General features: G+C 43.1%; 2 protein-coding genes across 9 annotated transcripts; one reads left to right on the top strand and one right to left on the bottom strand.

Annotated features, from left to right (window-relative positions):
* The first annotated feature begins 2706 nt into the window (after positions 1 to 2706).
* Positions 2707 to 4749, top strand: tsr2 (TSR2 ribosome maturation factor). The gene is made up of 5 exons (XM_039011192.1): positions 2707 to 2790; positions 3101 to 3191; positions 3399 to 3490; positions 3630 to 3785; positions 3878 to 4749. The coding sequence occupies exons 1-5, from the start codon at positions 2713 to 2715 to the stop codon at positions 3998 to 4000; spliced, it is 540 nt and encodes a 179-aa protein (XP_038867120.1). The 5' UTR covers positions 2707 to 2712; the 3' UTR covers positions 4001 to 4749.
* srpk3 (SRSF protein kinase 3) lies at positions 4530 to 15518 on the bottom strand. Of its 8 annotated transcripts, XR_005478327.1 has the most exons (17): positions 15436 to 15516; positions 14633 to 14744; positions 13406 to 13959; positions 13022 to 13130; positions 12724 to 12811; positions 12355 to 12442; positions 11506 to 11612; positions 11010 to 11175; positions 10286 to 10311; positions 8345 to 8543; positions 7944 to 8213; positions 7678 to 7775; positions 7432 to 7539; positions 7215 to 7284; positions 6324 to 6483; positions 5918 to 6010; positions 5193 to 5304 (listed from the first exon to the last, which is right to left on the bottom strand). XR_005478327.1 is itself a non-coding variant. In XM_039011187.1 (16 exons), the coding sequence occupies exons 1-16, from the start codon at positions 15449 to 15451 to the stop codon at positions 5120 to 5122; spliced, it is 2289 nt and encodes a 762-aa protein (XP_038867115.1). In that variant the 5' UTR covers positions 15452 to 15515; the 3' UTR covers positions 4530 to 5119. The 8 variants fall into 8 exon arrangements, 6 of the variants coding, with proteins under 6 accessions (XP_038867115.1, XP_038867114.1, XP_038867113.1 ...); XM_039011187.1 differs by lacking the exon at positions 6324 to 6483 and having other exon boundaries at positions 4530 to 5304; positions 15436 to 15515; XR_005478328.1 differs by lacking the exon at positions 6324 to 6483 and having other exon boundaries at positions 7373 to 7539; positions 15436 to 15517.
* Between the last annotated feature and the right edge of the window lie 1176 nt (positions 15519 to 16694).

Here is a 16694-nt window from a genome sequence, read left to right as displayed (position 1 = left end):
GAATTAATGGTGCTATGAAGGAACAATTGAGCCCTGGACAAATATACTTGACTCTGTAAAGAACAATCTCAGCTAAAGCCCAACACATACAAACTTTAGACTTTTGTTATTTTCTTTGCTTTCAGGCCCACGGGAATGGGGTGGTACTGATCATGGTGGGGGAGGGCCGGGGGATTGGGGGGAATGTAAGGGGAGACTTGGAATGGATTGGTGGGCGCGGGACTGATATGCAACTTCAGTTGCTGGGTTGGATGGGAAGGGGTGGGAGGCATGCTTTCTTCGGGTCGGGGAAGTGTGTGGGTGGGTATATTTGTGTGCATTTCTTTCATTGTTTTTTGTACATGTAACCCTCTGGAAAAATGTTTTAAACTCAATAAAAAGTTGGTAAAAAAAAAATTGTATATCAGATCAATCATGAGTGGGCTGGGAATCTTCACAGACCGGTTCACCTGGTGAACTTCTTTTTAGATACAATTAAACAATTTTACAGATACAGTTGATATATTCAAGATTAAGAGATTTTATGTTATAATAATATGTCCCAATCAATGATTTATAGTGAACAAAAATATAAACGCAACATGTAAAGTGTTGGTCCCATGTTTCATGAGTTGAAATAAAAGATCTCAGAAATGTTCCATACTCACAAAAATCTTATTTCTCCCAAATTTTGTGCACACATTTGTTTACATCCCTGTTAGTGAGCATTTCTCCTTTGCCAAAATAATCCACCTGACAGGTGTGACAAATCAAGAAGCTGATTAAACAGCATGATCCTTACACAAGTGCACTTTGTGCTGGGGACAATAAAAGGCCACTCTAAAATGTGCAGTTTTGTCAGACAACACAATGCTACAGATGACTCAAGTTTTGAGGGAGTGTGCAATTGGCATACTGACTGCAGGAATGTCCACCAGAGCTGTTGCCAGAAAATGTAATGTTAATTTGTCTACCATAAGCCGCCTCCAACTTCATTTTAGAGAGTTTGGGATTAAGTCCAACCAGCCTCACAACCGCAGACCACGTGTAACCACGCCAGCCCAGGACCTCCACATCCGGCTTCTTCAACTGCGTTATCGTCTGAGGCCAGCCACCCGGACAGCTGATGAAACTGTGGTGTTGCACAACCAAATAATTTTTGTCAGAAACCGTCTCACTGAAGCTCATCTGCATGTTCGTCATCCTCACCAGGGTCTTGACCTGACTGCAGTTTGGCGTTGTAATTGACTTCAGTGGGCAAATGCTCAGCTTCGATGGCCACTGGCACGTCGGCGAAGTGTGCTCTTCACGGATGAATCACGGTTTCTACTGTACTGGGCAGATGGCAGATAGTGTGTATGGTGTTGTGTTGGCAAGCGGTTTGCTGATGTCAACTATTTGACCTAGATAGTTTGTGTGTATGCATTGATATGTAGGCTACGTGTGCCTTTTTAAAAATGCATGTAGTTCTGTCCTTGAGCTGTTCTTGTCTAATGATGTTCTGTATTATGTCATTCTGTATTATGTTTCATGTTTTGTGTGGACCCCAGGAAGAGTAGCTGCTGCTTTTGCAACAGCTAATGGGGATCCTAATAAAATACCAAACATACCAAAAAACTGATGCCACTATGGTGACGGTGGGGTTATGGTATGGGCAGGCATTAAGCTACGGACAACAAAAACAATTGCATTTTATCGATGGCAATTTGAATGCACATTGTCGTGCCATTCATCCGCCGCCATGTTTCAGCATGATAATGCACAGCTCCAAGAAGCAAGGATTTGTACACATTTCATAGAAGCTGAAAATGGCCCCAGTTTTCCTATGGCCTGCATACATACTCAGCAGACTTTATTTTTATTTTTTATAATCAGCAGACATGTCACCCATTGAGCATGTTTGGGATGATCTGGATCGACGTGTATGACAGCGCGTTCCAGTTCCCGCCAATATCCAGCAACTTCGCACAGTCATTGAAGATGAGTGGGACAACATTCCACAGGGCACAATCAACAGCCTGATCAACTGTATGTGAAAGAGATGTGTTGCGCTGCACACCAGATACTGACTGGGGGGAGGGGAGGGGGGGATTTGTGACCAATAGATGCATATTTGTATTCCCAGTCATGTGAAATCCATATATTAGGACCTAATTCATTTATTACGAACTGTAGCTTTATATGAACTGTAACTCAGTAAAATCTTTGAAATTGTTGCAGGTTGCGTTTATATTTTTGTTCAGTATACAGTATACTGAATTTTTGTTCAGTATACAGTATACACTAGATGACTGACAGAGGGCGCTGTGTTGAAGGCACTGAGCCTCCATCTTGGCTCTATTGTAAAACATATTTTGGAAGTTATATACAAATGCATTTATTAATCTCTACAAACTTTTTTGTCCACGTTTATTATATTACAGGCCTCTTAATTCATACACTTAAATTATATTTATGTGAGCAAAAAAAAAAAAAAAAAACGTTTTCCTTAAAGTATACTTTTTTGAGATGACTAATGTTATTTTCCCCACTACAACAAAAAACTATGTAAATACATATAATTTTGTCCAGGGTTTATATGCATAATTTGTCCCAAAACAAATGTTGCCTCACATCTATTCTGATGGTGGGGAATGATGGTCGATGACATCTGGGATCAACTTCGTTACCTTGCTTGAGCAAATTCGAATCAATCACTGGTCACTCGCCATGTAATGCCTGATTATTTTCAAAATGGAAGCGCAGAAGACTGCACGTGAACTTTTCACTGAAGCAGTGAGAGCAGTCCTAGAAACTTGGCCTGTTTTACAGGTAGGTGAATATTTCATATATCAAACACTGTATATTCGAGCACAGGCTCTAATGGTGTAATTATTCAGTCCTAAATAGCAATAAGGACATTCATGGGCCGTGCTGATAGCTGGCTACTAAATGTAACAGCGTTAGCTAGCTGTAGTTGTTGGACTGTGCTGTATTTTCCTTCGTGCACTGTTTGGTTAGCTAGCTTTATAGCGACAACGTTATAAGCGTGTCAGCTTCCTAGAGATCTAATTAAGCAGTATACCGATGTTTGTAGTTACATGTGTGTAACAAATAGTGTACTAACGTTGTTGTTTTGCAGATCGCAGTTGATAATGGCTTTGGAGGCGTGTACGGCCAACAGAAGGCAGATTGGATGGTGGATGTGGTCCAACAATATTTTCATGACAACGGTAACCTGACCCATGATTTCCGTACATAGCCTATCGTTACCCAAATATATGTTGTATTATTATATACGTCGCATCTTCCTCTTTGCGTTACCACACAACTGCTAGTATGAAGCACCCGTGTCTGCTCTGGTTAGATTACTTGTTGACATGCTGAACAGTCCCAGGCAGACTTTCAGTTCAAGCTAATTGAAACTTCTTTGTTTACAGCAAACCTGCAGCCAGATGAAGTGGAGGACTACATAGCAGACCTTATGAACAATGAGTTTGATACAGTGGTGGATGATGGCAGTTTACCTCAGGTGCACATTTTGTTTTCAATTCAGACATTTAAAATGTCAACACACAATATTGGGGCTACCTGAAGGTCTGTTTCATTTTCAACCAACCGCATTCTTAATGTCAAAATGTCTCTAAATCAATGCTTTCTTCATTGATCAGGTGGCACAGAAGGTTAGCCAGATCTTTACACAGTGTCAACAAGGAAAGCTTGCAGAGGTCAAAGATCAGATAGTCAAACTTAACAAGAGTGCAGAACGAGCCAAGGTCACACCTCAACCAAACGCTGCTGAAGACTGTAATGGAGATGAAACAGAGGTATGGGTTTTATTGGTATAAGATGTCAAATTGACTCGTCAATTCTAAAAAGGTTGTGATTGTGACATTGTAATCTTGTCATTGTAATCCAGTTCATGGAGTGTGAAGCAGCAGCGTCAATAACCCCCCCGCGTAGTGCGGCACCCAAACAGACAGATCAACCCCAGTCTCAAGAGGAAAACGATGGTTGGACGACAGTGGTGCGCAAGAAGTGACACTACTGAGTGAATTGGGATTTTACTGCCGCCTAACACTTGCTGTTTTGTACGTGTCTCGCCGATGGTTCTGTCATATTGGGAGGATGGACATATGTTCTGATGAAAACCTGGACACAACCTATACCTCGAGTTCATTAGCTCACATTTATGCAGGTGTCAAGAGGTCACTTATCAGGGCATCTTCTGAGGAACTGTCACTGTTTACAGGAATTTCAGTGTTTTTGGTACATGGAAATCCAGTTCAGTAGCGATTAAATAACCATCTATAGTGTGTGTGAATATATATATACACACACACCACTCACCTACAATGCAGATTAAGGCAGCCCCCCGCACCTCTAAGGGGTTGGGTTAAATGCGGAAGACATTTCGGTTGAACAACTGACTAGGTATCCCTCTTTCCAATAGTATGTATTACTGAGTAAGGGATAGAAAATGTTCCATTTTCATATCAAATTGATAGAAGTCTATTTATAGTAGTAAAAGTTGTCAGCAGTGTTAAATATAAAACTTGAAAACAGCCAACTTAAGAATGGTGAATTTATTTAATTCACCATCTCTTGGCCACATGACAGTGGCATACAGTACTCTAAAACTGCCTGAATCTGGTTTCCAAAAAATATTTATTCTGAAGAATACAGGTTGTAAGATATCTGGTCTTTCTTTCATGTTTAAACACATTTTATGTTCACAAAATAAGCATTCCACATACAGTTTGGCGACATGTATAAAAAAAGTGAAGGATTTTTTTTGTAGACTTTTTGTTTTGCATATCAAGGCACTATTTTAACAAATGTGACTCAGCACAATGAGAAGTAGATCATCAATTTTAAAACAAACTACAGATATCATATTCATCCCAACCATTTATAGAACCTGTAATACTGCTTTAATAAATACAAAGAATCTGTAGATTTAGGTTACTGCTACTTATGTGCTCAGAGTAATGGTAACGTCAGTTTATATTAACTTTAGATAAATACTCAACGTTTCATTTAGAAAAGATCTCCATCTAGGCTGAGAATAACCACACTGACTTAGTGGTACAGTATGGACTCAGTGGTATACAGTAAAGGTTAGAAGCATGGTAGTTGTGTTGTGGTGGTGGACAGTAGTCTACAAGTTGAGCCAGGGGTGCTGCAAACACTGAGCGGCGGTGGCTCTCTTCTCTGGTGTGACGTCCAGCATGGTTAGGAGGAAGTCACTGAACTGGGCCGCCTGCTCCAGTGGCCACTCATACTTCTCCAACAGCACCTCAAACAGACCCCATGGCTTCAGGTTGGCTATGTGCCTCAGCTCACCTTCAGGAGGGAAAACAATACATTGTTACAGTGAGCTAAACATTAAACCACAAAAATAGGGCCATAGTCTCTCAGATCATCATTTTGGGGGCTGCCGAGTGGCGTAGCAGTCTAAGGCACTGCATCTCAGTGCTAGAGGCGTCAGTACAGACCAGGCTGTATCACAACCGGATGTGATTGGGAGTCCCATAGGGCGGCGCACAATTGGCCCAGCGTCGTTCCGGGTTTAGCGTCATTGTAGATAAGAATTTGTTCTTAACGGACTTGCCTAGTTAAATAATAAATCCTATTAGGCACCATACAGGTATGTCAGCTTGTGCTTGTCATTTTGAGGATATTTCTGTAGACATCTGTTCTAGGAACACTGAAGGAAAATATATTGTAGTGGTACATTCTAAGCAGATGAGCACTTGAGTAATACGAGACAGGATAGTGAATTGTACTACTGTAACATTATCTAAATCGGTCTGACTGACCTTTCTTGTTGACGCGTTGCTCAACAAGGCATTGTTCTCTTGAACCAGACTATTCTGTGACATAGCTTTTACATACAGTACAAAACCATTACAGATACATTTGACTTTTTTTGCACCTAATTTACTGTAAGACTTACCTCGCCTGTCAAAGTATTCTCGTGAATATCTCCCAGACAGAGCAAAAGGGGGCGGAATGGCTCCCATTAACTCAATGATGTGTGCAATGTGATCTGAGACAACAAAAGAGAGCATTTACATCCCTGTTAAATTCTCATTAAACTAACAACTCACTATGTAACAATTTACAAATTAATGGCTTCCTGTTCTGTGTGGAATCAGAAATTGTCTGGCTTGAACAGCTTATTTACATACAAGCATGAAACATACATAGCCTAGACAAAACCTCTCCTCGGGGACCCCCAGATCAGGTATTTCACAATTTTGTTGTAGTCCTAAACAAGCTCACCTGATTCACCTAGTAAGGGCTTTTTGATAAGTTGCCTATTGGAATCAGGTGTGCTAGCCTTGGAATAGATAAAATACCTGGAATGGCTGGCGTCCCCGGTAAAGAGGTTTGAGAACCACAGGCCTAGACGATACAAGGAGAGTACAGATCCCTCAAACTCAACTCTGGACCTCGAAGCCAGTTCCACTGCATTGTTCCCCTCTAAATCAGGGATTGATTTAGACCTGGTGGGTGCAGCTAGTTATCAGAGATAGAGATGCTCACTTAGAAATTCTTGTTTTGAAGGGGGAAAAAAGTGCTTTTGTCCATTAAAATAACATAAAATTGATCAGAAAGTTTAATTAAAATAGTACCCTCAAAACACCAGTCTCAATGTCAACAGTAAAGAGGCGACTCCGGGATGCTGGCCTTCTAGGCAGAGTTGCAAAGAAAAAACCATATCTCAGACTGGCCAATAAAAAGAAAAGATGAAGATGGGCAAAAGAACAGACACTGGACAGATGAACTCTGCCTTGAAGGCCAGCATCCCGGAATCGCCTCTTCACTGTTGACGTTGAGACTGGTGTTTTGCAGGTACTATTTAATGAAGCTGCCAGTTGGACTTGTGAGGCGTCTGTTTCTCAAACTAGACACTAATGTACTGGTCCTCTTGCTCAGTTGTGCACCGGGGCCTCCCACTCCTCTTTCTATTCTGGTTAGAGCCAACATTAACAATGTCTACATTGTATTTCTGATCAATTTGATGTTATTTTAAATGGACAAAAAAATTGCTTTTCTTAAAAAAAAAAAAAAGGACATTAAGTGACCCCAAACTTTAACTGTATGTGTGATATATATATTTATCCCAAAAATATATGGGGGATTGGAAATGTAGACAATTACATTGATGGAAGCAACAATCGGCAATATTAAAGCTGATCCACCCTTTATTTTTTTAAAGAAAAGAGTTGAATACCCCTGGTACAGACCTTCATCTCTAGTGTAGTCCTCTCCTGAGTGGGGCTCGAACAGGTAGTCCCCTGTAGCCAACTCAAACGCCTGCAACAAAAATGTCACGTTGGTCAAAATACAATCCACAGAAGGGCAACGCTACAGTGGGAGATCTCAGACGAAACAGAACACATACATAGGATGATGTGAAGAAGGTGGTGGTTTGAGTGGTCCCGTCACGGTTTCGTAGCTTACCATGCAGGCTACGCTCCAGATGTCTGCTGGAGTGCCGTATTCTGCCCCTATCAACACCTCCAGGGCACGGTACTGACGTGTCTGGATGTCTTCTGTGAAGTGTTTGTGCTGGGGAAGTAGAGGGCTGATTAACACCATACTGTTCTTTACCATCTCCACACATCACAAGAGAACAGCTCCAAGTCCAGGTTATCATGAGAACCGAACATACAGAGCTTGTTCTTCCTGTTGAAAACAGTCACTTACCACCCAACAGGCATTGCCCAGGTCTGCTATCTTGATGCGTATTTTGTCAGCATTCTGTGGTTCCAGGGGATTGACCAGGAAATCTGCTGCGCTGAACACTAGAGTGACAGACATACAATTTAGCTCATAATCACAACAACCTCACCATCTAAATACAGAGAACAGTAAAGCAACTGCATGCTGGTGCCAGATATGCCAGATATACATAGGGCAACAGAAGTGACAGACAGGATCACAGACAGAGAGATGCCTAGTGAGATACTGACTGCTGGGGGACAGTCCGGAGCGTTGGCTGTCTCTCCCGGTGGAGTAGCCTGACAGGGTAGACAGTGCTGACTCAGACGTGGCTGACAGTATGGAGCCAGCAGACATCCCTGACATCCCAGAGCCAGGGCTGCAGAAACGCATGGGGTTGTGGCCGTTCCAACCCTCCTCGATCCACAACGAGCCAGACTCCGGGCTGGCCTTGGTGTTAGCCGTGGACGAGACGTGGGTGTAGCAGTTCCCGTTTTCATTCCCCTTCACCACAGAGGAGTCTGGCAGAAGAAATGGTATCAACAACATATGGATTTAATACAGAAACTCAACCAGGAAATACAGCTGCTACCAAATCACCATTATGAAGGGATTGGCATTGCAGTGTCACTAGTAGAGGTGAACCACTCACTGTTGGCGTTCCTCTCTGGGTCCCCAGCTTCGTCGTCCTGTCCCCAGGGGGTGCGTAGAGGGTTGGAAGGGTCTGGTGGAGAGGTCCCGTCCAGATCCTCCATCTTCTGAAGGTCCACCAGTCTCTCCTCCAGCAGACGCTGCTGCCGCTTGGCCTTCCTCTTCAGCTTCTTCTTCTTGTTCTTGGTCACCTTGCCGCTCTAGACACACAGATGGACATAGAGACAGATACAGGGTCAGGCCAGGACGTCTGGAGCTTTCCCAATCATGATGCCAGCCTGACTGACCATGTGATGCTCCCTGACAACACTACCAATACTGTAGATTCTGATGACTCCAGTGCACAGTACCAGAGGGTCCAACACAGAGAGTACATGCCAGGCAGAAAAATAGGAGAGTGTGCAGAAAGGAAGTACCAAACTGAGAAATATTCAGTGTTAGCCCGTCTTCAGTCTCTCTCACACCACAAGTCTTCCTCAGACAGGTGAGCTTTAATACGTTGTAGTAATATTACGGAGTTCAGATGGCGTTGCCTGTATCTATATACAATGGGGCTCAATTACATTTCACATGATTACTTTTGATTCTAATCCTCATTTCCATGGCAGAACCACTGCCCTACAACAAACAGTTTTGATTGCAAGTAAAACTTGTGGGCACTTAGGAAGCAGACTAAACATGATCCCACCGCAACCTCTATATATCCTGCTAGCTAGATGACCACGCTATTCTGACCACGCTAACATTCAGCATGTTACCGTCGACAGTTCTCCAGTAGGTCTCTTACAGAAAGTCCATCCCATCTGACAGTATCCCTCAAAGCTGACTTGGTGAACTCACGTGCCCACGGCTGTCGGAACAGGCTTTGGCTCAGTGGGTTAGCTAGCTTTGCGGTGATCTGCTGAGGCAGCTAACGTGAGCCACGCCTGGAATTTGAGGAAGGGCCAATTGTATTACAAGGGATCAGATGGCATTCTGTTTTCCAACTGAATAACAGTGCTACGGCTTTAAACTTCCCCCAGCCATGGCCGGGGGGGCAACAGCACACGCTCCAGCTCAAAAGTCCTTTAGGTTGTTTTTTCCACTGCATATACTTTAGTCTACTTGTTAATGGACTTGGTATGAAATGCTGTCTACGCTACAGTAATACATTAAAGTACGGTGCTCTTTAAGTGCCAATTACGTGATCATTCATGAGGTTTAATGAATTGTTCAAAACAAACAAAGAACTGCATACAGTGGGCTAGAAGCCTTCTTGGTCCTGGAGGAATATTACAGAGAAACGTGATAGGAAATGTTCATCACGGCAGGTGAAAACAACCTATTTCAAATACGAATTTAAAAAAGTACTCAAATTAGATCTATATGAAAGGAGGGCAGCTGTAAAGAGCCTATCGGACAAAACTGTATCAAGTCAAAGAGCTGACACTTTCTCACATCACAAAATTGTTGTGAAAAACCCTACAAACCCAATAAAGAAACTGGGTAAATGATTATGTTCTTTGTTGGACAGCAACAGGAGGCTGAAACGATGCTTACATAGAAACCACAAGTCAGCCTTGGGGCAAAGCATTGTCCACTGAGAATGTATTACTTGTGATAAGGTATTACTGTGAAGTGTCTGACGGTGACGATTCGGTCACCAAGACCTCATTCCCTCTCCTCGATTTTTTACATGTCGTTTAGAAAGCCAACTACTGTTTTGACATGCGGAGACAGATGATACACTACCTGAGTAGGAGACAAACCACTAAAGACACACACACACCAACCATCACAACGTCAGAAAATAATCGTTAGGCAACATGATCACATCACACAAAAGCTGAGGTGAGTTATGATCAACGTTAAAGCACTGTTCACCAAAAGTGATGTTTCTTTCTATTTTTTTGCAAGACTATCCCTTCTGTGGCAGGCAGGCAGGACTTCAGTCTGAACATACCTGGTTCTCCCTTGGGGCGGTGCTAACTGCCATCAGAAAACGAGGTAAAAAAGGAAGGGAGGGACAGTAAACCGTAATGACCACAAAAACAAACACACAAGAAAAACAGGACAAAGTTAGAAACCAAATAGAGACAGAAGAAATGACGATGAGCAGATTTGATAGCAGAAAGTATGCAAAAGAGAGAAGAGACAGACGCATAGGAAACATCTAAACATGCAAGTAACAAATCACCACAGATTTACATCTAGACAGTTTTGACTAAATTTGAGAGAGCAAAGGCTTTTGATGGAGTCAAAGTGAATATAGATAGTTGTCTGTATGTGTACAGCAGGGGTTTCAAACATCAACAGTGTTTTCAGCGAGGTCCGGAAGGCCACACTGACATTTTGTACATTTCCTTGCCATCAAAATTCAAAAGAAAAAATTCCTCTGTGCATCATGACGAGACTATATGTAGACCCATTATCATTTCTACAGTTTTAACCAGTAAAATGGTCATCCACACCCCTGGTGTACAGTATAACATACACATTACTGTGAAGCCAGTAATTTGTCAAGTCCAATTAAAATTTTAACAATTACAGCACACATACAGACACACATGAAGCACTCACAAGATGACCCTATGCTATATCCCCTCAGAACAAGTTTGACTAATAACAAAACATATGTTTAAGTTGAAAGTCTAGATGTTTTCATCATAATGAACCAACCAGCTCACCTGAGGAGCCCGAGGGAGGAGGGGCTCCTGACTGCTGCCACATAGTGGCCTCTGCAGCCAGCCGTCTGATGTACACATCATCTACATCCAGCAGGATGTTCTCCGGCTTGATGTCGGTGTGGATGATCTTACATTTGGTGTGCAGGTAGTCCAGGCCCTGCAGAACCTGTGAAGGGCAAGACATGGAGTATGTATAAGGGTGGTTGAAATGGATACGTGGAACTCGCCAGTTTCTAGTAAAGTGTTACTGACTACTGTATCATTAACATAAATGCTAGCAATGGTAATATCTAATACGTTGATCATATTTTCCAGGTTCCCTGGCTATTTTCTAAACTCTGCACCTGTGAAACCGGCTTGATATGCTATAAACACAGGAGAAAGTGCTGTGGTATTCCTTACCAGTCGGAGAATGCTCTTCACAGAATAGACGCTGTGTGAAACCTGCTTGATGTGCTATAAACAGAGGGGAAAGAGCTGTGGTATACCACTGTACCTGTCGGAGAATGCTCTTCACACAGACTAGAGGAAGGCCCATGTAGTTGGACTTGATGATCCACTTCAGCAGCTGGTGACCCAGAACCTCCAGCACCATACACACATCTGACACACCAGTTAAGGAGAAGCGGATTCACTCACACTTACACATGAAAGATCCCTTTAATACACAGACCAAAATCATATTTATTTACCATGCCTGCATTTTTATATATATCTGAAAGTAGTGTGTAAAAAAACAAATTAAAAGCCACCTAATGACCTAGTCATGATTCCTGCATTTTCACAGACCCTGTGACCAAAACACAGGTATTGTGTCCGTGTGAATGGTTCTGCTTTTTTGCAGGTAAATTCATAAATTCAACACTTCCATTGTTTAACACCTACTTAATTTGAACTGCAAACAGCCCCCATGGTTTAAACCCCCCCACCCCTACCAATTGGCCAGTTCCCTACTGATAAGTATAAAAGGGGTCTACCTGCAAAATAAGAGGTAAATTAGGGGCTGTTTGAAAGGGGGTCATAAACATTGCCTTATATTCTTTTTTACAGGTAACATACCACATCTTCTGTCTGAAATGGGTGAAAGAAAACAGGGAAAATAGTAGTACAGGCAAGTAGGAGGAGAGGAACAAGATGTGTGCAAGGTCCACCAAACCCAGTCGCTTACAGGGTCCACCAAACCCAGTCGCTTACAGGGTCCACCAAACCCAGTCGCTTACAGGGTCCACCAAACCCAGTCGCTTACAGGGTCCACCAAACCCAGTCGCTTACAGGGTCCACCAAACCCAGTCGCTTACAGGGTCCACCAAACCCAGTTGCAGCCGGTAAGCAGCAGAAAGGATACGCACGCCATTGACCCCGGATATCTTAAAGTCATCAATAAGCTGTACAATGGTCTCTCGTTTGGGGTCTGTAGGGTCACTGTCTCGCACCTTAGGCCACAAAATAAGCGTAGAAAAGTTACTTCAATTCAGAAACAGAATGATCTATCCGTATATGCTAGAGATGTTTGTTAGAATGTACTAGACTACAACTCCCCAGACTGTTGGGCTAGCTAGCCATCTACACAGTACAATGATTATGACATCAATCAATTTCACCAAACAACTATGTCATTTGCTTTGGAGGATGCCCTTGGGCTTGTAGCCATTAATGAATGATGTCTGTGGGTGTGCTGTCTGTCTGAGGGTGAAATAAATAGGAATGCACTCACACATCTGAGCAGTTTAATCTCATCCAGCGCCGTCTCTGTGTAATGCAGAGCACTCTTCACCACTTTCAGTGCCACAAAGCGCTTCCTCCTACACACAAACACAATCATGTCATGACTCAAACTGAAGAGAGAAAAAAAAATAAAAAAAATAGCCAATAATGAAAACTTAACCATTCAGCACTGAATGAAACAAAATGATGGGAATGAAAAACATTAAAAAAGGATAAATATCATTAGGCTTCTCGTTTGTGTATTACTGGTATAGTTTAACAGATGCACTCGAAAATCAGTCACTTACTGCAGGTCCCAGCATAGCCATACAGTAGAGAAGTGACCCCAACCAAGCTTTCTGACTACGTGATATCGGCCATTGAACAAGTCTCCAATCTTCACTGGGTAGTACCCACCTGAAATATACATAGACTTTCACTCACACAGGCTTATTAGCATTATTGCATCATCCTAGTTGATAAATTATATTGTGAGGTTGACATACTGTATCTACAAGGGCATCATATCATAAGTATTATTACAAAATCCATGTGGTGACTACATTCATTACATAACCACCAACACAAGTAATTCCACTCCCTGCTGATTTTTCAAATAGAATGACCTTGACTGTCACTTTCCTAATCTGCCACACTATTGCATCGATCCATTAGACAATTATATAGCCTACCTTTGCAGTAATCCGATGGGTCCTCCTGCTCCTCATCATCTGATCCGAGCAGCTCTGTTGGTGGAGGGGTGAAGTCAGGTGGGGGTGGGCTGAGAGCCTGCGGAGAGGTGGTCTGAGATGAGGTCAGTGGTTTAGGTGGAGTAGAGGACAGAATTGGAGGGATCCCTAGTGAAGGTGCTATGGGAGAGGACAGTACGGGGGTGGACAGAGTGTCAGAGGAGGGAGTTAGTGGTATAGGAAGTGGCTGGGTGGTTAAAGGAGAAGGACGTAAGAGATGGGGAGGGCTCTGGGAGAGGTTGAGTGTGGCAGGGGGTTGGAGGTCCGGGGGTTGGAGGTCCGGGGGCCTCTGGGACAGGTTGAGTGGGGCAGGGGGTTGGAGGTCCGGGGGTTGGAGGTCCGGGGGCCTCTGGGACAGGTTGAGTGGGGCAGGGGGTTGGAGGTCCAGGGGCCTCTGGGACAGGTTGAGGGGAGGGGTGGGAGAGGTTTTTGGTGGAGTCGCAGGCCTGTGTATTGTGAGGATGCGACACAACTCATCTGCGGTGGGAATCTGGGACCTGAAACAAAAACACAGAACAGCCTGATGAAACAACCGTCTCAATATGGTTTCTGTTTGCCTTTAGGAAGGTGGTGACGATGTCTTTGCCTAAACAATAACAACCAGCAAAATATCCCTTTATCAGAAAAAAATAGACTAATTACATCAGTTATATTTAACTAGTCATCTAAAAGACTGACTTGACATTCAGCAATGTAAATACTGTGATTCTCTTGTAAACAAGAAGCATGCGGGCGCTTCAACAGACAATGAGGGGTTTGTGTTTTATTATGAGTGAGACGTGCGTCACATTAAATTAGAGTGCTGACTGTGGCCCGTCTCCAAAATTCATTGGGGGGGGGATTATGCAATTACCAACGGATAATGATAGTCCAAGTAGTGCACCCCCCATATCTACATTTGCACGGTCCCCACACGTATTTGTAACAGCAGTGAAATGGGTATTGTTAAGGTTTGCCAGGGTTAAACTGAAATAGGCACAGAGCAGGAAAGGGGGGAGGCATGAGTCAATGTGCTTATCTGGAGAGGTGAGTCGCTCCACCGCCCCCGTGTATTTATAGCACAGACATAACTACTAGCTAGACAGAACCAGCTGCAAGAACTGATACATGCTGGTAGCCGACGCATAGGCAGGGAATGGGAATAACGTTAGAGTAGCCAACGTTGCTCACCCAATATCCAAACTGGGGAGGTTGTCACCGGATCCTTTTCGATGTTTCTTTCCTTTCTTCTTATGCTTCTTACTGTGGGTGCTATGCGGGTTGTTATTACCGCTGGACACTGCTGGCGATCAGGGAATATATCATTAACTACCATATATCCACAAGGCTAACGTTACGGCTATATGCCTTGTAGTATCTGCAGTACTCACTCGCATGGACAAGCCGCTAGGGTTAGTGCAATACGGGATCCTTGGGACGTCCCTAACCGTAACCCCCTACCACAACCCTTACATAACCCTAAACCTTGATTTCACCATTTTTAAAATGTCAACTTCAATGGGGTGACTTAGGTACGTCCCAAGGATCCAGGGTTGCAAGAAGCAATCAGCTAGCGCTAACTGGAAATATTACATTTCCATTTGCAAATTGGACTAACGTTACTTGCCAGCTGCGGATTTATTTGTGTGTGAAATCTGAATACATATCGTTGACGTGTAAAACTTAGTAACAAGACGGACAAATATTGGAAAGAAAACACATTGCCACTGGAAATATTTTTAACACATTAGCTAGCTCGTTAGCTGGCTAGTTTAGCTAGCAAGGAGTGTCTGTGCTAGCTGGTTAGCTTGCGTGCGCCAGACAGCTGGCTGGCTAACGTTAAGCTAGGCTTTTTTTATACAATGACAGAAACATACAAATCAATTCTAACTCAACGATGAGATAAATTAGTAGTCATGCGACCATCTTTATCATTTACATTGTGTTAAACGGTAGATACAAACATAATATTTGGCATGTTTTAAAACTCTCACCGTTCATCGATATCATCAGTGCAGCTGTCACCGCACACACTGCTGGCAGGCTGTATTTAGGTTCGCGCCTGCGCTGTAGTTATGAGCACAAGCGCTTTGGGAACAGTGGTGGGGTCAGCTGAGCAGTGGTAGGGCCATGGAACGGTGGTCACTGGTCAGGGGGATATGGGTATGGCAAGTCATTTAAACATAATCTGTTAAATTTACCCTGGTCAATTGTCATTTCGATTAACCTGGCATGTATCTACCATCCAGGCTGTATCACAGTGCAGCAGGTAGCCTAGTGGTTAGAGCGTTGGGCCAGTAACCGAAAGGTTGCTGGATCAAATCAAAAATCTGTTGTTCTACCCCTGAACAAGCAGTTAACCCACTGTTCACTGGTAGGCCATTAATGCAAATACGAATTTGTTCTTAACTGACGTGCCTAGTTAAATAAAGGTTCCATATAAAATCACAACCGGCTGTAATTGGGCCAGGTTTGGCCGGTGTAGGCCTTCATTATAAATAAGAATTTGTTCTTAACTGAAAGAATGTTATTGAAGAATATAACTTAAATATAATATAAATAAATCCCTAATGAGATTTAGTATAAAATCTGTGGCCTACTCCATTGTTTTTGTTTTTGTTGGTAACAAAACAATGTATAGTATAGTGATTTTGCCTATCTCATGGACTGTACATCCTTGTATTCATAGCTCCATCAATGAATTTAAAATGCAATGATGGTGGTTACATTTCCCCAGCCCCACCCCTCAGCTTTGGCTATACCAAACCAAATGGATGGGCTGTGGGGTGGAAGACCAGTATAGTTACCAATAGATTGAGGCTTCCTGGTCGCTTGTGCCAACTCATGGCTTGTTTGTCATGGTTATGCTGAAATAATAGCTTGGCCCAACGTTGTTTGTTTTTCGATGTAGGATTGTACTGAGTAATGATGATGTTTGGCTGGACAGAGGTTTAGCATAAGAACGTTGAATGTGATACATTGGGGGTAAATGTAATATAAATGTCATATACTGGAAGGGGTTGGCACGGGTCAGATTGTCTGTCTCTGCCACACTGACTCCTGTCTGTGTCTACCACCCTGTTGTGGTAAGAACAGGAGTATGAGGAGCTACAGCAAGAGGGGGAATGTGGGAGGAGGGACACATTTTGATAGACATTGGAAAGGGAGGAGAAATAGACAAAAATAAGAGATGTAAGAACATGGTGAACTTTCTGTCTGGGGTGTCTGGGATTGGGCGCAATTAGGTGGTTGA

Source organism: Salvelinus namaycush, chromosome 16 (genome assembly GCF_016432855.1).
Source record: "Salvelinus namaycush isolate Seneca chromosome 16, SaNama_1.0, whole genome shotgun sequence".
Classification (NCBI taxonomy): domain Eukaryota; kingdom Metazoa; phylum Chordata; class Actinopteri; order Salmoniformes; family Salmonidae; genus Salvelinus; species Salvelinus namaycush.
The sequence above is the reverse complement of the archived record's forward strand: the minus strand, read 5'-3'. Positions and strand labels throughout refer to the sequence as shown.